Below are 25,285 nucleotides of genomic sequence, written 5' to 3' on the forward strand. Positions count from 1 at the left end.
GTATTGTTTTTTAAAATTAAAATTAATTTTTTTTTAACAAAACCATTTTTTTTGCTTAAATTTCATAAAACAAATTATAGCAAAAGATTCTCTAGGTAATTTAAGGAAAATATATAAAAGGCAGTAAGGGACAATCTTCCATCGTTTAAGCGATGAATGCAATTTTCTAACATTCTGAACTCAAACACAAACAAAATATTTTGAAAACAACGGCAACACCTACAATATTTTAAAATACATTTTTAAAAACCCAGAAGCTCATTCTTATCTCTTAAATTTAAATCCATTAAATTTAATCAAGACTTTTTGAAAAAATGGTCCTCAAACTCAGAATTTAAAAAAAAATGTTATTAGAAAAATTTAAAATGACTTTTTTCCAAACTTTTTCTAATAAAATATGAATTAATTAAAAAAAAGTTTTTGGCCATAAATATTATCAGTTGAATTTCGAAGCAAAAAAGGTAAAATATATCACACTTTTGAAAAAAAAAATGAAAAATTACTTCTATTTCATTGGTTTTTTTTAATTAAAACTGAATTTTTGCATTGAAATAATTAATTTTCTCAAAGACTGTGGTAAATAGGAACTTTAAATTTTTGCTATTTAACTTTCAACAGTAAGGGTTATTAAATGAATAAAAAATAATTTTATGTTTAGATGTTGAACTTTAAAAAAAAAATTAAGTTACATTTTTTTTTCAAAACTTTTATTAAAAAAAGTTCTTCGAAAATGAAATACTTTTTAATTTTTTTCATAAACCGTAATACATATTGACATTTCCTTTTATAATTAGAAATCATAATAAATGCGGCCAAAAAAATTTGAAAATAAATGCATTTTATATTATATATATAACGACATGTTAAAATTTTTTCAAATTTTTTTTTTTCAAAAATCTGAGTTCAATTACCAAAGAATGGTACCGTTCATTCAATTAACTTAATTTTAATTTTACATATATGACTAAGCTTCTAGCTTTTAAAAAATGTATATTTGAATATTGTAGGTGTTGCCGTTGTGTTCAAATATTTTTTTTTGTGTTTGAAGTCAATTAATAAGAAAATTGCATCTATCGCTTGAACGATCTAAGATTGTCCCTTACTCCCATATATTTTTTTTCCTTGAATTTCCTAGACAATCTTTTGGCATCAATTAATTTATGAAATTTAAGAAAAATTTTTGAAAAAAATTTGTTTTTGTTCACAAAAATCTTCAATTAAATTTAAAAAATCAAAACGGCAGCACCGACAATTTTTAATCTATAGACTTTAAAGTATTTTTAATTACCGACGTTTGAAAAAAAAGATCATCAAAATCTAAGCTGTTCGGCCGGGTTCCCTAATATTGCCAATTTTTTAGCTTTAGTTACTCCACTATAAATAAAACTATTTTTGTTAACGATAAAAAATATAAAACAAAAAAAAAATAGTTTTTGAAATTATTCTTAATATTTTTGTTGTTTTCTAAAAAAATATATCCACGGCTTTGTATATAACTTTTTTCGATAAGGGGAGTACTTTTTCCGAAATCGTTTATGATTCCCACTTCTGTTTTTTCACTGGTCCTGGCTTTTGTTTCATAACATTCAGTATTAAAAATTTTGAATATGATAGTTTTTAAAAAGAATTATTCTCCTAGTTATAAGCCCACACATCGAAGATGAACGGCTTTTCCACGAGACACACGGTCCAAGTCAAAATTTTGTTGCAATGAATTAAATTGAGTGTTAAATTTCTACTAGTATTTATAAATCGCTTCTTTCCTAACCTAAAGTCTTAACTTTTGTTTATTGACCATACTTAGGGCCGGTTTGTCCACACTCGATTATCTTTTAATCAAGGATTTTTGTATGGAATAATCCTTGATTAAAAGATAATCGACTGTGAACAAACTAGGGCTCACTTCTTTTTGGAGGATACGCATTTTAATAATGTACACAAGTCTTTTGTATCGTTACGGTTTTTTAATATGTGTTTTCTTTAAACGTTCAAGTTAATTCGCACATTGATTTCTGACTTCCTCCGTTGAACCCCAGAATTTCACATGTCGTTTTTAAGAATTATTGCTTCTAGATCATATCATTCAAATTCCTACCTCATAAAATATGGAAAGTTCCGAATCTAAAAATAGTCCCTTGATGTTAGAACTATATGTTTTTGAAAATTGCTGCAAAAATTTACTTAGTTTTATTTACGCTCAGCTCAGAGTAAACAAAAATTAACCTATGTCTTGTTTAATTAACTTTGCCAAAAACTTTATAATTTTTTTTTTAAAGAACTAACTTAATTTTCCCCTTTCCTATATCTGACTTAGTGAAAATGCATTTTGTTAATAGGATTTGTGAAACCAAACGACACCTTTTCCATTAACTTGTGCCTTTTGTTCTTTACATGTGAATTGAACAACTAATTGCTATAATTGTTAATGGGTATATTCATTGTTACGGGTGTGACAAATTTACATCATTTTTTATTCGTGGTAAGTGTACTATGCACTAAATAAAGGTATTCAACAGCTTCAACAACTTATTTATTTAGGTAGTTGTTAACATATTTTTCTTAGTCACTAACTCTAAAGATTAGATGTAACGGGTGTGACGTTAGAAAACCGATTCATTCCGCTTCGTGATTTTTAGAAGCCGTATTGTAGATTTTTGAATGAAAAGTCGTTGATATCGTATTTTATTACGTTTCCAGTAAGCATATATTTGAAAGAAATTTATAAAAAAAAATAGTATTTTTATAATAATTCAAAAATGTTACGGGTGTGACATATTTTTGTAATATTTAAACATTAAAAAAAAAAGTCAGTTACTTCAAATTTCAAATATTTAAACATTATTTACACAAGTAATGATTTATTAGGGTCTGAGTATATGCATAACCCCTCTGTGGGCACACCTCTTTTTTGTGACGTGATAGGCACACGGGTGCGAATTTGGTTTATACTTTTTCATGTCGCTAGAACTTTTTTCGGTCACAATATTTTATAGAGAATCAATTATGAAATTAATGTAGAATATTCCGAGGAATTCGAATATTGTATTCACAATTCCGAAAAAAAATATTTTCACCCTTATAAAGGGACTTTTTTGTGACCACTTTTTTGAAAAATCGTAATTTTTTTATTTTTGTCCTGCTAAATTCGCACCCGTGTGCCGACAGAGGAATAATAATAATTGACTCGAGATTTTTTTGAATAAAATTAATTCAATTTTTGAATAAAATACAGTTTAATCTAGGGTTTTAGCATTCGTTCACGGAATTCACCTCAGGCATGTACCTACTTGAAGAAAATTTCGACTAAAAAGTGGACTTGGAATTCCACCCTTAAAACGGGTTTCAATAGTTAAAAAAAAAAGATTCTTAGTATTCTGATGTTATTAAAGTTTTCTTCAGTACATTCGTACTTAATTCATATTTCAATGACCCAAACTTAAAACTGACCTATGACTACCTGGATTACATTTTACCAATAATTTCATGTGGTGCTTATATATTGTTTGTTTTGTTAACAAACAGAATAATTGTTTGATGGATGGACATGGACAGGGACATTGCACATCCTTGTATACAAAACTGGCTTGCACACATGCACATTTCCTAAAATATAATTGAAATTTAAATTAAATGCATTATATAACCTACCATCCTTCTGTGAAGGCAAATATTGAAAAACATCATCCGATCAAAATGTCAAAATACTCATTTATAGTATATACGAGTTTTTATAGTTTCTCTATATAGGCATGGTAGGGTTATAGGATACATATTTCATTTTCATATTTTATCATGCAAATATTAATTGAAAATCCAAAGACAGATTTTCCTCATGAATATTAATTAATTGAATTTTCCAACAAAAGGAAGCTTAATTCGTTTCTCATGGTTTACGAGTATGATTTTAATAATTTTGTAGGTATTATTTTTTGGAAACAGCTTAAAGCTGCAATGTTGGGAAGCGTTATGCAGTGGTAATATCGTGTTGGTACAAAAAAGCCAGAATCATTGCTTGAATGAATGAATATTTCGTTTTAATTGAAAATTTATTTAATACTTTTGCTGAATTCGTATATGTAGCCCAGGAAATAAGATTTTCACTGTACCGACGACGACGTCCCGGAAATTATCGGTTTGTTCTTTAATTATTAAATTAATTTTTTTTGTTTGTAAAAAAAAAACAGCGAATCAGAGGATATTTCAATTAATTTGGAGTTCAGTACAGGATGAGTTCAATTAAAAAGGGACTTAATTATAATATTTAATTAGTTTTACAATTTTTGGATTTAAACAGATTTATATTTAAAAGTTCATCTTTACAAGTAATTCGATTTACTACAATTGGTTTGAATCACAGTGAAATTATCTTCTCTTCATTATGAAACTATTTAGTGGATTGGAAATATCAGAAGAAATGAATTACTTCATTAAAGATTCTAAAATTAAAATTGTTTTAAAAACAAATAATTTCATTGTGTGTATCATTTTCAGATCCTAACAATAGAATGGCTCCTCCAGACATAGCCACACATGCACTCAATGGCTATGTAATAAGTCCTCAACGTTTGGCAGATATACGTGGTCAATTCTTCTATTGGTACTTCGATCAGGATAGATATGGTGGACGAGGAGATTATCAATCCGATATTCATGCTTCGATGCCACAATTGCATAAGAATTTAAATTTTCAATTACCATTTTATGGTTTTCGTTTTAATTATACGAGAGTAAGTTTTTATTATATTTTTGGTTAATGCTTAAATGAATAAATTTGTAATTTTTATTTAGGTCTCAATGAATGGTTATTTGGAATTTTGTGATCCTCCAGAATACTATACATATCCTCTAGTTTTCCCAGTTAAAGATTGGCCGAAAAAGAATGATCCTTCATTTATTGCACCTTGGTTCTCGAAATGCAGAGTTGGACGTATTTATTCAACTGATATTGATCAACGCACACCTGGTGTTTACTTTAGGTAAGTTGTTTGAGTATTAAAAACTTTTTTAGGTTCATTATTTTTATATACTCTTAACTATCTTAAGATTTTACATTAAGTTAATTTTTGTTTAATCTTAATAACAAGCGCAGGTTTTGTTTACATTTTCCAAACGAGCATTTCTTTACTTTTTGGTTTTTTAAGATAAAATTAGTTGGCAGTACTATTTTTAAGAATGCAAAGGAGACAAAATAAACTAATTTGAATTTTTTTCTTCTGCAAATATAAAAAAATCTATTACTGACGAATGCATTTTTCACCCGAAAAACGTCCAAAAGCATTTACAATAAAATGCATGACTGGGTCGCACGAACGTGCTCTTACAGTTAAAGTTGCTTAAATTTTTAAGACTTTTTATATAGAAATTTGGAAAAAAAATAAATATCGTTTAAAAAAAAATAAAATAAAACCTGAAATCAAATAGCCCTCCAAAGTAAGTATGCAGTTTTGATTGATATATTAAGATGCATTTTTAGAAAAAAAAATTTCAAAATCGTTAGAGCCGTTTTTTAAAAAAACTAATGTTTTATAAATAATTTTTTGGAAAAAAAGTTTTAAAATAAAATTGGTATGCCATTTTGTAGAAATTACTAATCAACATCTTACAACAAAATTTAAAAAAAAATTCAATGTCCCGTTTTCGAAAATTTGATTTTTCAAAAAAAAAAAATTTCAAATTTTTTTAAAAATCCAAAAATTATTTTTTTGGAAATTTAATTCTTGGTTAATATTTAAATTATATAAATGCTTTTTCACAAAAAGTTTCGTTGAAATCGAATAAGCAGTTTCGGAGATAATCGGATTTGAAAAAAAAAAACGGTTCTATGGCAGGTACCGTTAATAATGATTTTCAAACAAAATTTTTTTCATTAGAAGATAGACCGTAACTTAAAACTACTACTTGAATTTTTTAAACAAATTGTTGGAGTTGTTTTTGAGATATTTCAATTTTACTAAAATCGGTATATGACAAGTACCGTTATTTTTGGTCCAAAAAAATTAATTCCAAAAACCCTTCTGGAGAGTCGCCAAATAACAGTACATACCAAGCTTGACATCAATCGGTCCATCCGTTTAGGCTGTAGCTCCTTACACAGACAGACAGACAGACTGACGGACTTCCGGGACCAACTTTTTTGGCATTCTCTACCATCGTAATGTCATGGAAAAATGTTATCTCAACTTTTTTTTGTACGAATGCATAACTTGATATATAGTAGGTACCTATGTATATCGCAAGTAAAAATTATAAGAACTATTGATCTGAAAGTATTGCCTCAATTTATCTACCTAATAATCAAAACAGATTTAGCACCACAGAATTGATTTCGATTAAAAATTTTGTGAAAGGATATTTTTCATGAAAACGCATTCCATTGCTGTTAAAGTAGAAACTTGGATTGAACCATTAAATTCCAAACATTCTGATAAATTTTCTTAGAAACATTAAATGGCTCGACTTGGCTATCTGGAATCGGATTGGATATTATTTTTAAAAGCAATTCTTTCGGAATGTTCAGAATATTTTTTTATCAACTCCTACATTCATTATTTTGATGTACATTATTTTGCGGCCGTCAAAATTTGAGTTAAAATTTCACTTTGGTTAAATTCTGACACCTAAATAACTTCCTGTTTGCCGTTCGGTGAATAAAATAGGGAGCAGGCAAATATTTTAGATTTTAGCTTTAAGTGAATCTTGTGTGTTGTAAAATGAAAACCGAACCAACCTCTTTTTCATATGGCATCTCTTCTTGAGCACCAAGCGTCCCAAAAAATTGTGTGTTTATGATGATGATATACATAGTATGTAAATTAAATACCCCGAACCTATTAAATGAAAAATTTACCCCTGAAAATGAAATTTCCTGACAATTTTTTAACTAAAGTGACTGGGCCATCCATGAGTTTGACTAATAGAAAACGTAACTAATTTTGTCGTTAGTTAAATTCTTGGTTGCAAACGTCACCCGAAGCTTAATAAATCACCTTTTTCCTGGCAAAAACCTTAAAGCTTGTAATTTTAACAGTTTTTTTTTCAAATTAATCAACAAAAATATATAAAAATCTAGGAACTCGTACTTTTTTCAAACCAAGTTTTTTGAACTGTTATTTATTCCCAAAACTTGCAAAAGCTTACAACATTCAATTTTCGTATAATTCAATTATGGTTGACTATCATTGCAGCATAAAAGAACTAATCAATTTCTATTTCAAATACCAATCTGATTGGTAAAATATTTTTCCTGTTTTTTATTTATTTATTTTTTTTTGTATTTTTTTAATCAAGTCAATTCAATAAATAGAAAGTTTACTTCTATAAAAATATAAAAAACACAAAAAAAAAAAGAGATTGAAAACAAATAAACTCCTGCACAATTTCCTTTTATATCAACAAAAAAAAAAACATCACATCGTGGTCGTATACGGTCGGTCGCTGGCAATTCGTAAACCCATCATCTGACATTGAACGCGATATGAATAAAATTTCGCTGTCAGGACTCTGCAAATTGAATTCTAGGACAAATGTGTACATAACATATCGATGGCAGAGAATGTGTGTTTTGGTACACATCACGAACACAATTCGTTCCAGCTTCTCTCACATCAAATGGAAAAATATTTTCAATCAAATGCGAAAACTACTACCTACACTATAAACGCTACTAGCAAAACACCTTGGGGAGGGGAGCGAGGTAAAAAAAAAACAAGGAAAAGAAAACTTTTTTGTGTCCTGAATAAAATGAAATTCATACAAATCTATCGTAGTTATTATTCACGGATCGATTTGTGCCTCACTGACTATATAATACAATTGCAAAGAATGAAGTAGATCAAGTGATAAAAAGGCTATAAAATAGCTTAAACCTGAGCGTGTTACCTGACTAAAGAAAAAGGATTTTTATTCAATGGGTAGTAGTTTATGCAGACAAATCATTCAATTTATAAATTTGTATCGAATGAACTAGTTTCCTTTTCGTTTTTTCATGAAATTTTATCCGGAATCCAATTGACAGAATCTTAAGAAGCTCAGTATTTTATTAAGACGTATTCTATGGAATACTAGCCATCTTCTTCTAAGGTCCTCCCTTTAAATGCATTAATTCAAAATGCATGAGCCAAAACAGCCACTTTTGGTTTTTATCTGAATTTCAGATGATAATGATGATAGTGTGAAAACTACTCAAACTTTATAAATTAAGTTTTATTTTCATGAATATGCATTTTAATATAAATTTTCAAAATAAAACAAAATTCAAAAATACTCGTATTCGAAGAAAATTCAAGTAGTTTCGTAGGAATAAATAAATAATTTACAACGACGAGTAAATTGCAGGTATCTCTATAGTAACGAAGGAAGAGGATTTATCCCAACTTAACGCATTATATAAGCAATAAATTCATCCAGATTACGTGAAGATATTTTAAAATTCATGTAAGCAAACACACACACTGTCAGGTCTCAACATCGAATCTGTTAACTCACAGAGGAGTAAAAAATATATTACAAATGCAATGCATGCAAAGTAAACTACATAATATTTACAAGACATGGCAACGTGACAACGCAACGTTTGGTTTGGAATAAATTTATAAAAAATCCTAGCAAATTTGTGTTTTTGGTATTTTTTTATTGAATTTTATTGACATTTTATGTTTTAAAATTTTTAAAAATGTTGGCGATGTGAACTTTATGAACTTTAAAGATCAAATTTAGATAATTTTTGCAATATATAATGATGAGCCTTATAAACTGAAATATGTACATAATATGTATGTTTTTTACTTGCGATATAGGCAGGCACGTAGCCAGGATTTCGTTTCGGGGGGGGGGGGCTTGGTTCAAAATCTTGTGAACAATTTTGTTATAATTTAAAGACTGCCTACATACTACATGCTAAATGTAATAAAAACAGTAGATAATCAACATGATTTTTTTGTTCATAAACCATCCCAGAAAGTTGCTATGACGATTCTTAATTTCAAATTATGAATAGTGTTTTTTCATGCAAAACTCATTTTCAGGAAATCCGATTGTCTTGGTTTTAGTTCCATGAGATTCATCATCGACAAATCGACATGCTGTTTTCTTGTTTTAATGCAAAATACACATGAGACATGATGGACTAAGATAAGAACCCACAGCCATTATGTGGATCTGTTGATAATATAAAATAATTTCCATCTTGGATGGCTCTTAAATTCGGATGTATTAGATGTGAAATACTTGCAGAGTCTAGTCATCTAAGTCCAAAATAAAGTGCACTAAAACTGCACTTCCTTAAATAAGGATGATTCCAGAAAAAAAAAAACGATACCATATGATTGAATTTTCTTCCACAATACGAAAAGGTTAAGTTCAAAACGGTATAAATACGGCCTTCTGTACGTAAAATGCACTTGAAAACGCATACTTTAAGTGCATATTATGGCAAGATGGATTCATAAAAAACATTCATAAACCAGAAATTTTGGTAAAAGTAATTTTCATATTATTATAGTTTTGCGTCTATTGAAGATAACTTTTTGTTTGAAACGGCATTTTAAAGGTTAAGAATAGTTATTTTTGAATAAATATTAAAAAATTACGTATTACCCTGAATCATAAACAATTTTCGAAATTGCTGCACAAGGAGTACAGCTTTCGAGTTGGTTTAAGATTTATTTTGTTGAAAAATATCTATATTTAATATTTGGTAAGTATAAGCCTCCTACATATCTATAATAGCCAAGGTTCTGGAGCCAGTCAATGAGTCAAAAGCCATGAAAAATAACCAAAATAACAGTTTTTCAAAATTTCAAATTCAGGTAAAATTAGTAGGTACATGATTTTTTAATATTAATTCAAAAATTTATAATTTCAAGCTTTAAAATGCCGTTTCAAACAAAAAGATATCTTCAATAGTCGCAAAACTATAGTAACATGAAAATGACGTTTACTAAAAGTTCAAATGCGGGTAGCGGGGAAACCACTCAACTTAAAATTAAATCGTCATGGATTTGCTTCTTTACAGTCCTAGAGAACATCCCTGAAAAGTTTGAGCAAAATCTAAAATGAGACGGCAATTAAGATTGAACGATTTCATATCATTCAGATGTATTTTTTAAAAATTGTTGTAATCGAGAGCTGTGAAGAGATGAGCTCTATACTAGTTTTACAGATTCATCGACTTATATTTCTAAAATAGGATACCATTTCAAATCATTACCGTGACTAAAAGTTTAATTAAGTATATTAATAGGTAACAGAATAGGCTAATGGTAAATTTTTTAATCATGTGAAATTTTTTAAATGGCGGTGTAGTTCAGGATGATGGCAAAATCCTGTGCTTCCATCGGGTGAACAGCTTACTCCTACAGTTTTGAACCTATCGGGCTGAAATTTTTTGTGAAGCCTAATAATACTATTCCCTAGTGAAGTACGTAGGATTAATATTAATTTTTAAAGAAATGGCATTAGTTTGAAAAAAATTATTTCATTCCAAAAAACAAAATTCGTTAAAGAAAAGACCATAAAATCGTTAAATTTTAATATTTCAAAAAAATCCTACGTACTTCACTAGTTAATAGTATTATTAGGCTTCACAAAAAATTTCAGCCCGATAGGTTCAAAACTGTAGGAGTTAGTTGGTCGCCCGATGGAAGCACAGGATTTTGCCATCATCCTGAACTACACCGCCATTTAAAAAATTTCACATCTTTAAAAAATTTAACATTAGCCTATTCTCTTACCTATTAACATACTTAATTAAACGAAACAAACACCAAAAGAAAATAATATTTCTTCTTTGTTTTATACGCTGATGAAAATGACGTTCGATTTCGTGGTTTACAAGGTGTTATTACACCTTAATGTAGTAATAATAGGTAATAGTATTAGTACCTACTTATATGTTTTAAACATGAGATGTATTCTTTATTACGACTGGGCTGAATTGGACAAAAAACGCAGTCGTAGCTAAGCAATTTACTTGTTAAATACAAGATTCCTCAACCGAGGAAATATAAAAAATATTTTTTGAACCGTTACCTGCCATAGAACGCTTTTTTAGATTTCTGAATATGTATCTCCTACACGACTAACCTGATAAAAAAAAAATTATAAAAAAGTGAACACTTTTGTAACCGAATTATAAAGTTTTGCAAAATTTTCAAAAAACACATTTTTCGATTTTTGAAAAATATTTAAAAATTTTATTTTGAAAAACCAATTACTGAAATATTTCGAAATTTCGTTTTAAGTGTTAGTTAATTATTTTTTTTTCAAAATGTCATACCAATTTTTTTTTTTGAAAAATGTTAGAAAATTTGTAGGTATATAAAAATATTATTAAAAAAAACGCTCTAACGATTTTCAAATATTTTTTTCTAAAAATTTCTTTTCTTAGAAGAAACCAGATGTCATATTTTGTTTTGTGATTAAAATAATTCAAAACGGTGTTTTAATAATTTGAAAAACAGATTTTTTGTATTTTTACATTACTGCTGAAATTGCTTTATGAAATTAAATTTGAATTTTCCCTAGATTCTTTTTTCATAGAAAGCTTTAAGATAAGAGCTACATTCACCATAAGAGCACGTACTTGTGCGACCCCAGTCGTGCACTCTATTATTTTTGTCTCCAAGCTGTTTAAACAATTTGATTTTCATTAATAAAAGAAAATTTACATATGAATACAATTTATGGTCTTATTTTATAATTTTAAAATTATTTAAAAATATAAAACTTAAACGATTTAAAAAAAAAAAAAATCTCTAAAAATTCTTCGCTACGTATTCAAAAAATTAAATGGCATACTTCGTTTGCAAGTTGAAACCATTTAGATGTTTGTGTTACTTTAAACCAAATTTTATATTATTTCTTAATCTTTTTCTTTTAAAATTTATAAATTTTTTTTTATAATTTTTTAATATTCCCAGCAACTTTTAACATATGAGCAAGTACCGACGCGCGACCCAGCCGTGCATTTTATTTTGATTTATTATTTATTTTTTCATTTGTTCAAATAGGTTTGAATAAAACCTAGAAATGTTTGCAAATGTACTAAATAATTGCGTTTAAAAGCAATTAAAAATTTCGAAATTTATTTGGAAGATTCAACACAATTCAAAGTGGCAATTCCGCATACAAACAAAAGTTTGCAATTTTACTTATTGCATAGTTTTCTATGAAATCAATTTAATTTTCCTAAATGCAATACATTTTTGGTATGTCAAGCAGAAATCACAAAATCTACCAAAACATTTAAGCCCCAAAAATGTTTGTCGACTCTGTGTGCAATCTTCATTTACACTGATGTCGTCCTTGAGCCCATGTCCTTTTTTAGTTTATATGGAAAAGCAGCATGTTGTATTTCAAAATAAATTTTAATCAATGTTAATCTGGGAAAAAACGAATTTCATTCGGACTCTTGCTAGTTCAAATACTGCCGGGTCAACTTTCTATGTAAATTCACTCTCACTCTAAATTGCTTCTATTTCGAGTTCATATATGACATAATCTTGATCCTTCTAATTCTAAAAGGACAGAGGCTATCATGTTAAATTTAATTTCGTCATTTTATTAAAAACTCATTTTCTCTCACTGACACGAAATAAGACAAATAAATGTGTTTGAGCTGAATATGTATTTAGGACAACATATCTATTTAGCCAGATTCCTTTAATTCCATATATACTCATGTCCTGGATATAATGTGGATAATAATCCACATGTTTAGTATCCAGCTTTGTAATTTTAAGAGAGGATAGAGCAATATACATATAGAAAAAGTCAAATACAGTTTAGTTGTTAATATGATGGCTGCATGTTGCACAATTTGCTCTATCCTGCTGTGAGATACAAAATATATATAGAAACCATAAATTTTCGTCCTGCATCGCAGGATTTGGTGGTCAATTATGGCCAAACAAAAAAGGGTGAAACCACAAAGTTAGCTCCATTTTACATTTTAGATCCACACACAAGCATGGCGAGAGTGTGATGATGATGATGGTGATTTGTTTGTGGTTTTTGGGGGATATATTCGGTGTTGGCACACACAGAATCGAAACACAAAACTTTATCGTCCTTGCATTAGACAAGCAGCATGGACAAGGACATTCACATTACTGTTTTCTGTTTTGTGCAAAAAGTTACATTAATAAAAAAAAAAAAAAGTTACACACATTAGAACTGATTGTAAAATGCCACTAGTGGTTAATTTGGTTTATTTGAGAACCGAAACGACAGTAAACGAAATACTTTGTTACTAATAAGGTCAACCGGATAGTAATGGGTTAGCAACGAATTTCGATAAATTCATAGAAAATTTGTGAAATACTGAAACAAAACCGAAAACTGGTGGGGAATTTGGCTCGATTCAACAATTTAGATAAATGTGTAGTCTAAAGATTATAATTTAGGTGGAAAATATTACAAATAAAACTGATTTGAACCTGCTCAGAATCATTTTATATTTTTATTTGAAAATCAATCAGAAAATAGTAGGTAATTTTTAATAACTCTCACTGATGACGGCGATTTCGTGTAAAAAACTGTTTTTTACATTTTTTGTGTAAAAAACCGTAAAAATGGTAAATAATGTGTAAAAAATGTAAAAAACGTAAAAAAATGGTAAAAAATAATACCTATAAACAATAAACTTTGAAGCGTTGAATTTTGTGGTCCTCGAATCCAATACAAAATTTTTTGCAAACCTTTCGAGGGGGGGGGGCTCAGGGGGCTCAAGCCCCCTGAGCGTTCATTGACGTTGACGTCGAGGTAAATTTTTTTCGGATTTTAGATTCTTCAGACCATTTTTTTTATATTTTGATTTCGAATTTCATCACCATAAAATTTTGCAAAATTTCTTATGCAATCTCAAAACACAGCATTTTATCGATTTAAGTATAATATTTAAGTTTTTTTTTTTCAAAAATAATAATATTTTTCTCAAAGATATTGGAAATTGAAATTTTTGTTATTTAAAAATCAACATAACTAAACTATGGGTAACAAATTCCAGTTTCCGCTTTTTCATATTACGAAAAAAAAAATACCTATTTCGGATTAAATATCATTGAAAATTAGTTTTTGACACTTTCACGTTTTGTATTTCACTTTTGTGCATTCACTTGCCGAAAGTGAAATTAAGTGTTCGGCATTTTTTCACTCACTTAGATTTTCTGATCAAATTCACTTAACTTTGGTCCTGTTCGTAAATTTGGTGCCTTTTTAATGAATCTGCAATTTTTTGACAAAATATTATCAAAACTTATATTTCCATTGTTTTGTAATGTTTATTTGTTGTTAATTCAATACAAAATACATAAAACACATGAGGCAAGAAAAATATCATTATTCAACACTGCCTCTGTGTTTGCAACCTCATTCGCCACACTTTAATTAATTCAAGAATGACTCAACACCTTGATGTTTGTGTAAAATGTTTGGGATACAAGAACTTTGAAAAAAAAAAACACTACTTTGAATATGAAAGGAGGAGCGAAAGAACGAATCTGTCGAGAGCAGGAAAATGCTACTATTTACCACTTTCAGTACCGCAGTACAGCTCTTCACTCTCGATCAAAGGCGAATAAAAAAGAGAGTACAATTTTCCGTACATTTACCCTCTAAAAAATTTTTGAAAAATTTTCTAGCCCCCTCTTAATTTTTTTTCTGTATACGTCACTGGTGGGCGGAGACCTATCACGTTTTGTAGAGCTAGTCACACTGATTACGAAACGGTATTTAAAAAGACTTTAACATCTCCAAAATGTGAAGTTAGGGACAAAAAACGGTTTTTTCGGCCTTCACCCATTGAAAAAAATGTAGGTTCGTCAAATTTGAACCCATTTTAAATTTCTTTACAGTGGATAGAAGACATTTAGACCTTTTCAACAATGTATAAGACATGTGATAAACCACCAAGAATTTATAAGTTGACAAAGTTCAAAAATTTTTTTCGTCATTTACCTAACTTCTACATCAATTTAAAGTATATGTTTTCAGAACAACAAAAAAATTTTGGTGAAAGGGTGTTTTTTTCGAAGAGACAGTAAAATTTGTAATTGGTCCCAAAAAGCCAATGATTCATTTAATTTATGGTTTTGATGACAAATTGAACGTTTATATTTAAGTTCTCAGACGTTTTACACGAATCATTGGCTTTTTGGGAGCAATTACAAATTTTACTGTCTCTTCGAAAAAAACACCCTTTCACCAAAATTTTTTTTATGAAAACTCTTTATTCTTGTTTTCTATCCCAAAATCAATGTTTTTACCAAATTTCATTAGGGTGACCCATCATTTTTGTTTTCACTCAAAAAAACACCCTGTTAAACATGATATTTTTATAGACACTTTAGATTCTTGTTTCTTATCTTAAAAGTAACATAATTGCTGAATTTCAATAGGGTACCACTAATATTACTCTAGTATTACACACTTTTTCAAATATACCCATATTTTCTTTACTTCTAAAAAAACACCCTTTCACATAAAAAAAAATTTATAGACATACATTATTCGTAATTCCCATGGGAAAGAGAACATATTTAATGAATTTCGTAATTGTACCATTTATACTATTGCTTTTATCAGACTTATCGCGGATTTTTCCCTATTTCCAAAAAAAACACCCTTTAACCTAAAATATTTGCATAGACTTTTCGGGTTCTTGGTTTCTGTTATAAATGAAACATTTTTACCAATTTTCATTGGTGTAACAATTTTTTCCTAGTTTTTGTGGTACTAGTTCCGAATTTCATCATTTCTTAAAAAAAAAAACACCCTTTCACTCAAGATAATTTTGTACACTTTATAGATTCTTAATTCTTATATAAAAACCAAAACATTTACACCAAGTTTTAAAAATTAATAAAATTTAAGTCAGATGTTATGATACCTTCCTCACACACAACTTAACCCATCAAAAAAACACCCTTTCACCAAAAATAATTTTAAGAACTTTATGAATCCTTTGTCCCTGCTTTATCTAAAACCTTCATCCCGAATTTTATCAGTGTAGCATGTTTTTCACATGGGTTTCGGTTATATTTTACTTGTTGAAGTCAAAAAACAAGCACCCTTGTTTTTAATCGGCAATAACTTTTCTTAGAGCAATCGTATAGACTTTATTGTTATGTCATTAGGTTCAGCATCAAAAAATACCTTGAAAACATGTGTCATATGATGATATTCGACAAACAATTTTTTTCAGTATATTTTTGACCTTCACCCCCTCCGTCTTGTCCGCGAAAAAACACCCTTCCCCACAACTTTTTTTTATAGACTTTTTTTGTACTTGGTTCTCATCCCAAAAGCAAACTTTTTCCCAAGTTTCATGAGTGTAACAATTTTTTCTTTTTTAAATGCCTATTTTACCTGTACTATAGCCAGATAAAAATTAGTTAGAGCTTATTCCTAGAAATAAAAGTTTTTTTATATTGACATTTATTATTCTGGTAGTCTAACTGACGATTGAAAAATCAGGGCTAATGTAAAAATTTGAGTCTTAATGAACACTGTTCAGCATGAACATTGAACAGACTTCTTTTTTTACAATTATAATTTATTTCGTGACTCTGCTACACGAGAACATAAGGAATCGCAACCGTCTTTCAAGAAAGATACGTTGCGATTGCATTGTCAAGAATGCTTGTTAACTAAACCTCTTTGCGTATTAAAATAATCAAAACAAAATTTTTGTACAGTATTTTCAATGGTTCTAATTTTCTTAATTAAACCGAAATGACTTGTATATGAATACTTTAAATCAAAAATGTGTGTAATTCCAGGTAAACACGCTCATTTTTACGTATGTACTTACATAAGTATTTCTTCCTTGAAGTGACTTGTATTAACGTTACTTTCGAGATTATATTAAAAAAGCGTGTTTTCTTTTTTTAATAAAAATATATACTTTTATTCAAAGCAATATCTTTACATAAGGTATAGGAATAGGTGTACGCAACATCATTAAAGTCCTCCCATCCAATATTGTTGACAAATAAAATGACACTCTTAGAAGATTTTACCATCAAATTCCATATGCTTTTCCTTGAGAACAAAGAGATGGTTTTACATTAAAAAAAAAAAAAACCCAAAGCATAAGATAGGTACTTACTTTGAAAAATAATGGATAATACAATTAAACAATTTATGAACTCAGTTTCATAACGAAGGCTTTCATTAGGCGGTAGCACGTTTTATGTTTAAATAGCTCATTAACTTTAAGAGCTTAATGTCATTTGGTTAATATGGAATATGTATAAGTTAACTCTCTGAGTCAAAATAAACATCATTGTTTGAGTTGAAAAACCATTTATGTTCAGAGTTCTAAAAGACATGAAAAGAAGTAGGTATCACACCAAAAAACCGTTGAAATTTTAAGTGCTTTTATTTTGGTTAAATGTAGCTAGGTGTAAAAAAAAGGAGAAGGAGGGTATACCTATTTATCATTTTATGCTCCTTTGATGATTATACCTTTCTTTTATAATATGTTTGATTAACTTTTTTTTCCCTTTTTTATATATATTTAGATTGGAACGTGATTTGATGACTCGAACTGATAGATTTGGAGTTGAAGTACGTGAACGTGTTATGTGGGATATTCGTGAAGGTGTTGTTGGAGCTGAGACATTCGTACCCAAGCACGCTATCATTGTTACATGGAAAAATATGTCATTCGCTGGTGGAATAGATAATTCTTTATTCACGGTAAGCTTATAGTATACTTTTAAGTATCAGTTGAAAGTCAGTTAAGTTAATGGAAAAAAATTGTGGTACTCTTTGAAAGTTCACTGTGGCGTATGCGCAATATTTTTAAACAGATTTTTGAAGACAATATATCTTTTTTTACTCTTCGTATTATAAATTTTTATTTTGAGCCTTTTGCAAATCAATTTCACCTTTACAATAAAATAATCAAAATATCAATTTTTTGATAAACAATTAACATTATTTGATTTTTTAAAATGCATATTAGAAATAGGTATGCTGAAATAATTCATTTGCGAAATAAAAATTTGATTTGCAAATAAGTGAATTTTATCTGCAAGCAATACCAATTATTCTTGCGAAATGAAAAATTTAGTTTCCTTTGTGTAAAATGTCAGTTTGATTTCTTCTAAAAGAGATATTTTGTCCAAACCATCCTTTGCGAAATGAAAAATTCATTTTGCAATATGGTGAAATTATTTTGCAAAATTATTTATCCAATTTATTTTGCAGGATCGCGAAAGTAATTTGAAATTCCAACTATATTACTTGTTTTGCACAATAAATGAAATCGTGCTAATTTTATTTGCAAAAGGGTGCATTTAATATGCGAAAAAAAAGTAATTCAATTTGCGAAATGCTGATTTAATTATGGATTAGTTTTGCAAAGGGTAATTTCATTCGCAAAATAAAAAATAAAAAAGTTTGCAAAAAAGACAAAACTTGCAGTCGAATGAATTTAATTTTCAGAAGGATTAATGAAATTTACGAAAGGGCGGATTACCTTTTATATGAAAACTTTCTTCAAAATTTGTACTCAGTGCACAGTCACTTTCCTTTGATAACTCCAAACTATCTCAGCACTAAAAGAACTGAATATTAAAAATATCAAATTACAAAAACATTCACAAAACTTTTCGCATTTCTGGTTTTGTTTTCTAGTTAAATTCTACTTTCTTAAAGGATAATCCAATATAGCTTTGCATGTTTGAATATTAAAAGAACCTTTTCTTAGTTAGTGTAAAAGTAACCACAAGTAAAAGGTATTCAAATTAGTATATTTTGTAACCAAATGTGAGAGTACCTTTATAGACAAATAGAATCTTAAAAGTTGTGCATAATGAGTTTTCTTTTCATTATAAAAATATATTATATTTTCTTTAGATCTTTCTGTTATGAAATAAAAAACTCATAAAGAAACATTTAATTTAATTTCTTTTGAAAAAGATAAAAGATTATACTCGCAGCAAGAGTTAACAATTAGTATCGTATAATGAGAGAGATTTTAAAATATTCATTGCTGGTTTATTTTTATTACAATAGACCATACCTCACTGCTTTGGTTTAAAAGTCTTTTATCCTTCAATCCTTTTCTAGTATAAAATATTGAAGTTTATTCTATGAAAATGCACATTTCACTTTTAAGAGGATAGAGAGGAAATTTCACGCTTACTGACTTGAATTCTTAATCTTTTTCCATAGAAAATGTTACACAAAAGAGAACTAAACAATCAGGATAACTTCACGGACTCTTATATATTTTTTTTATGGAAAAATTGAAAAATCCTCATAGAAAGCTTAAGAAATAAGTCGACGTTTAATGAAAAATAACAAAAACAAAAACCATATCCTTTCTAACAAAAAGCAACATTGTTTTTAATCATTTTTTTTTTTACTTTCTTTCTTCTTTGTTCTTTGCAGACAAATACCTTCCAGATGGTCCTGGCAACTGATGAAGTCTTCACCTATGCCATTTTCAATTACGGAACGATTAATTGGTCTGCACACACAGAAGCGGGTGGGGATACCACTCACGGCGAGGGTGGTGTACCAGCATTTGTAAGTACAATTTATCGATAAAATCTACTATATCCGCTTATACTGCTTGTGGCATGTGAATATGTTATTGGGGAATTGCGGGAGGATGAGAATCAAGGCCAAAAGGAGTCCCTTTCGTTTTAATGGGAGAATCCTTTTAAAAATCTATATATTCTCCCTGTGCTAAATGAGTTCAATTACCGTTCGCCTCTTTGTCTCCACATCCAAACAGTTTCACTGATAGTTGTAGAGTGAACAATTGAACTACTTTTTTTTTTGGCAAGCGCAACAAAAAAGACACAACGAAGATGAATTCGGGATACAAATCCTTCCGAGGAGGATAAAAGATATAACAATTGGTTTGGTTTTTTATTGTGTGACACAAACAAAAAAAAAAACTGTATTCTTTTGAATTTATTCTCGGGAAAATTAATGATCGCACATCACCACATCCACCGCCAACGTCAGGAGTGCAAAAAAGGACATTCTTTGTTGTGGTTGCTCTGTTTTATTTTTTCCTCTGTTCCAACTATCGCATTGGCAGGTTTCCTTTCAATCTTTCATCGAGGATTTGTCGAAGGAGCCAAAAAAATATTGCCATAAGGACAGGAGAAAAAATATGCTCGTGCAAACAAAGGACGATGGGCGATGATGCAATCAAGCGCTTAATGCAACCACCGACGAATCATAAATTATAATTTACAACCATTTTACGGTAATGGTCAAACAGAAAAACATGAGTTTTACACCGGATAGATATTTTGAATTTTATATATTTTTTTCAACATTATTATGCATGTGTTTGTATTTGGATTTGCTCGTGTATACGGTGCGTCATTTTTTGGGTGTTTCAGGATTCATTTTGGTAGTTAAGCATTGCCAAGTGTAAATTATAGGAAAATGAAAAAATTAATGTTCATAATGTGGGAATAAGTTTCCATACAAAATTTTGTTAACGAAATCTTGAACGAAACTAAATTTGTCTTGCTTTTGCTTTAAAACTTATTTTCTGATGCTTTTTCTTGAATTTTGTTATTTGTAATTTTATTATTTTTACTTTGCTTATAATACCCGATGGTATTATACTTTACTTTAGCAAGAAATGGCCGCGAAAATAGTTTCTGATGCCAAAAACCACTATAATCGCACTGTGCACAGTTTAAAAATTACATTTTTATTTTAGCTCAGGAGACATATAAATGGAAAGGAAATCATTTGTAACACATTGATATTTCATAATTCTGGTTACATAGGGTCAAAGGTTAATATTGCTTTTTCGTCGCCGAAATGGATGTACATTTTCATTCAATTTTTTTTTTTGTTTCGAAATTTGGGTTTCGTAACGGAGATAAAGCAAGCATTTCTCCATAACTCGCATGCTATGCGAAAACGAGAAAATTTTCGCTCAAGTTTTTTGACTATGATTATTTTAGGAAACCATGGTGATTTTCGGCTGGGTTGTAAAAATACCAATTTAAAAAAAAAAAAATGCATTTGAATTAAAAAAAAATATTTATTGGAAATAAAAAAAAAAAAATTGCCTAATACAAAAAAATATTTATTGCAAGTGAAAACTATTTGCAATAAAAAAATTTTTTTTTGCAACCGAAAAATATTTGCATTGAAAAAAAAAATTATTTTTGCAACTTAAAACATTTTGCATTAAAAAAAGTTGTTATTGGAAATGAAAAAAATTTCCATTGAAAATAAAATTTTTATTGCAAAGAAAAATATTTTGCATAAAAAAAAAACTTTATTGCAAATTAAAAATTTTGTGCAAAAAAAAAATTTATTGCAAGTGAAAAATTTGTATTGCAACTAAAAACTTTTTGAATTAAAAAATATTGCTATTCATTAAAAATAAAATTTTTTTGCAAAGAAAAATATTTTGCATTGCAGAAAAAAAACTTTTCTGCATTAAAAAAAAAAAAATTCAATGCAAAATGGGTACTTACATAAAATATTTTTTTAATACTTGTCGAATTTCTTACAAATTTGACTTTCTGACCTTATATTATGTTCAATATTATAGTCGAAAAAGTATATGTTTGGTCAAAAAGCCAAAGTGTATGAAATTCGAAGAGAATTAAAAAAAAACAAAAATATTTAATGCACACAATTTGCTTCGAATTTTTTATTTAAATACAGAAAATTTTGTACTTGCATAAAATCTTTTTTTCAATGCAAAATACATATTTGTCGTTGCAAAAAAAATTTTATTTCAATGCAATTTTTTTTTCATTGCAATAACATTTATTTTTTTAATACAAAGTATTTTTAGTTGCAATAAATATTTTTTTTTTTTAATGCAAATTTTTTTTATTTGCAATAAATATTTTTTTTCTAAATTGTAATGGAGAACAAATGCATTCAAAATAAAATGATTTTTTTAAAACCCTGGTTATGGGATACCCTTCTTATGGCATGACTCATGAACATGAATTTTAAGCATGAAACTTGATATTATAATTCGTTATTTTTTTTTGGTAATTAAAAAAAAAAAACTTTTGTATGGCAACACTCTCATTTTTCTACACGTCTATTACAGTTTACAGGCAGTTAAATTCAACAAAAAGATGCTACGTAGAATTTTTAATTTATGGAATTTTAATTTAACTATCAATTTATATCCATGGCAGCAACAAAAATGGCGGACCATGGGATAAGATATATTTATTATACCAAGGCCGAGGCCACATTATTCAATTAACCATCACCCAGGTAGGGTCTAATGAGGTAATTATTCATATCTATAAAGAAAGATAGATGTTTTTCCTTCTGGCTCTGCTACTGGCACTGATAGGTATAATATTCTGGAGTTATAAAATAAGAAAAAGAAAATCATCCTTTTTATCGTTTAGCGAAAGCCTCTATTCCAGTTAATATTAATTTTAATAAAATAAATGAGAGACTTAAATAAAATGGGATTTTATCTTGGCTCTTAAGGGATATTTTTTTTTTGTTGTAATAATAAAAAGGTTGGAAAGTAAAATATGTTTTATTGTTTTAGGGATTTTGTGAGGATGTCAAGATAAAGCGACTTGATATATGAAAAAAATGAAATGAAATTCCCTGTAAAAATGTCCTTAAAATCAAAAAGGAATTCATTTAAAAATTAAATCATTAAAATAAAGTTCATTATTTTCAAAGACAATTATATCAATAAGCTGATTCATTAGACCAAAAAACTAATTTTTAATACAAATTCAATTAAATTCATTTAAAAATAATTTCAATAGGACCTTCATACTTAAATTCTTCCTCTTAAATTTGATTTCATCAAATTTTGTAACCCATTTTAAACTGGATCAAGCATTCCTAATAAATACTGTCTTACGAGTCTTATTTTTAGCACAATAAAGCATACTGACTCAAATGATGAAATTTTAATAAACTTCCACCAGCCATGGAAATATGATTGTAAAGGCTTTCGGCAACCAGAGTTACAATAAATATTGTTATAGCTATCTCTACGCCCGCCAATTATACTAAGCTCTGTCAATGGCAACGCATACACAAATAAATGTATGTATAGGCACTTTATACACCAGAGTTATGCTTTTGTGTCCTTCAGGGCTCTTAAAATTATTATTATTGTTGTTATAACATTCATATAATAATATATATCTTGTCTTTGTATAGCCTTCTGAGAAGAGAAATTTATGGCTTTTTGCACACGTTTGTGGAAACATTAAATTTTTGGAATTTTATTTAGTTTTTTTTTTTTGTTGGCTTTATAGAAGCTCGTCAATTTATCAATCATCTATGACTGATTTTTTTTTTTAATAATACATAGGTATAATCATAATTTCTTAGAATCAACAAGAAATGTGTGCATTTCGTATTTTTTGGGTTAGGCAGACAAGTCCAAGGTTGATTACTTTAGAAAAAAAAACATCCCTCTGGAATCGCCTTATCTTTCTTAACCGTCAGGTCTCGTTGGACGATTGCTGATTCTAAAAATTGAAAAAAAAAAATGAAAAAAAAAATTGAAGAAAGATCTGGATTTGTGCATAATTTTAAGAGGATACAAAAATAAAAAATTGAATTTTCAAAATTTTAAATTTGAGTGTTAAACAAAAGTGAATTTAGAAGAAGGTCAAAAAGCTTTTTTACTTACAAAAAGCGATAGAAACCAGATTGATATTGGAATTGAAGAATATAATAAATATATGAATATTCACACATACTTACGGAAAATATAAAAATCTTAAGCCCAAGATATGGAAGTTTAAAAGTCAAAACTGCCAAATTCTTTGTATAAAAAATAATAAATGACCAAATATCAGTATGAAAAGTATTTGAAATAATGTTAATGTAATAAAAAGAAAAAAAGAAAATAACTTGACGCCTATTTGTCCAATTTTTGAATTAACTTATTTTTTTTCGGCTTCTTCTTATTGTAGTAAAAATATACTTTTTCATATTTCAACTATACACTGATTATAAAAAAAAAAAAAACAGAATTTAAAAATAGATACTTTTCTCGGGTCCTTGTACGTTTTGTAGATTTAATTGAACATAGTAAAACTGGATACTTTAGTTAAATAATAATTTTTAATGTATATGCCTCCATGATCTAAGGTCTTTTAAATGCAAATTGCACGGCACTAGTTATAACAAAGGAATGCAAAAATTATTTTTTCCAATTTAGGATTTATGGACAAAAAGGCTTAAAGATTTTTGGATACCTCATTAGCGCCTCAAGTTTAAAATTCTAATTATTGATTTACCAAATAGCAATAACAATACAGTCGTTATTTAGTCATTTAGGTAAATAAAAATTGTATCAATGTTTAAACTTTAAACTGAGTTGGTCACTGTGGCGTATACGTAACATTTGTTATCTATACATTTTTTGTCGGTTTTGACCTCTATGAACCATTATTTGGTTATTCACATTATGGAGTTGTAGTCCAGATCTTACACATATTTGTTTTTTTTTCAAGGATATAACCATTGACCACATGCATAATAGATGTAGCAGATCGGTGGAAATGAATATATATCATATTTTTGTTTAATATTTTAAAAACGAAACACTATAGCCCAGCTTTTTTTTCTACAACTCAGAATCAACTTAGCTATTTTTTTATTTTATTCGCAAATCAAGAAAATACTTTATTGTGTAAGTTATTTTTTTGTTGTTTTTTGTTTAAAATAAATAGAATGCACGACAGAGTTGCACGTACTTGCTTTTGTGTCAAAAGATGATGGGAATATTAAAGAAAATTTTTAAGAAATTTGAAAACAAAAAAAAATTAAAAAATAATTTAAAATTTTGTTTTGTTCGTTGCAAAAATATCAACAGTTTTTTTTAATAAAAATTTTCAAAAATTTTAAAATCAAAAATGGAATGCCATTACAAATAAAATGCACGACTGGGTCGCACGAACTTGCTCTTAGAGTTAAAGTTGCTTAAATTTTTAAGACTTTATATAGAAATTTGGAAAAAAAAAATAAAATTCGTTTTTTAAAAAAATAAAATAAAATCTAAAATTGAATTGCCCTCCAAAACAAGTATGCAGTTTTGATTGATATATTAACATGCATTTTTAGAAAAAAAATTTTTAAAATCGTTAGAGCCGTTTTTAAAAAAAATAATTTTTTATAAATAATTTTTTGGAAAAAAGTTTTAAAATAAAATTGGTATGCCATTTTGTAGAAATCACTAATCAACATCTAAAAACAAAATTTCAAAAAAATTCAATGTCCCGTTTTCGAAAATTTGATTTTTCAAAAAAAAAATTTCAAATTTTTTTTAAAA

At 28.2% G+C, this 25,285-nt stretch overlaps 2 protein-coding genes across 4 annotated transcripts in view; one reads left to right on the forward strand and one right to left on the reverse strand.

Moving 5' to 3' along the window:
* The window catches only part of LOC129916162 (probable 2-oxoglutarate dehydrogenase E1 component DHKTD1 homolog, mitochondrial), a 107,397-nt gene that overhangs the window by 39,522 nt on the left and 42,590 nt on the right, over positions 1-25,285 (reverse strand). The gene's annotated exons all lie outside the window — the stretch shown is intronic.
* The window catches only part of LOC129916159 (protein mesh), a 50,656-nt gene that overhangs the window by 1,379 nt on the left and 23,992 nt on the right, over positions 1-25,285 (forward strand). For all 3 annotated transcript variants that reach the window (XM_055995964.1, XM_055995962.1, XM_055995963.1), the window contains exons 2-5: positions 4,492-4,727; positions 4,789-4,976; positions 17,523-17,700; positions 19,402-19,539. In XM_055995964.1, the coding sequence (XP_055851939.1) occupies positions 4,492-4,727; positions 4,789-4,976; positions 17,523-17,700; positions 19,402-19,539 (740 nt within the window). The remainder of the gene's footprint in view (positions 1-4,491; positions 4,728-4,788; positions 4,977-17,522; positions 17,701-19,401; positions 19,540-25,285) is intronic.

This window comes from Episyrphus balteatus, chromosome 3, assembly GCF_945859705.1.
Source record: "Episyrphus balteatus chromosome 3, idEpiBalt1.1, whole genome shotgun sequence".
Lineage (NCBI taxonomy): Eukaryota > Metazoa > Arthropoda > Insecta > Diptera > Syrphidae > Episyrphus > Episyrphus balteatus.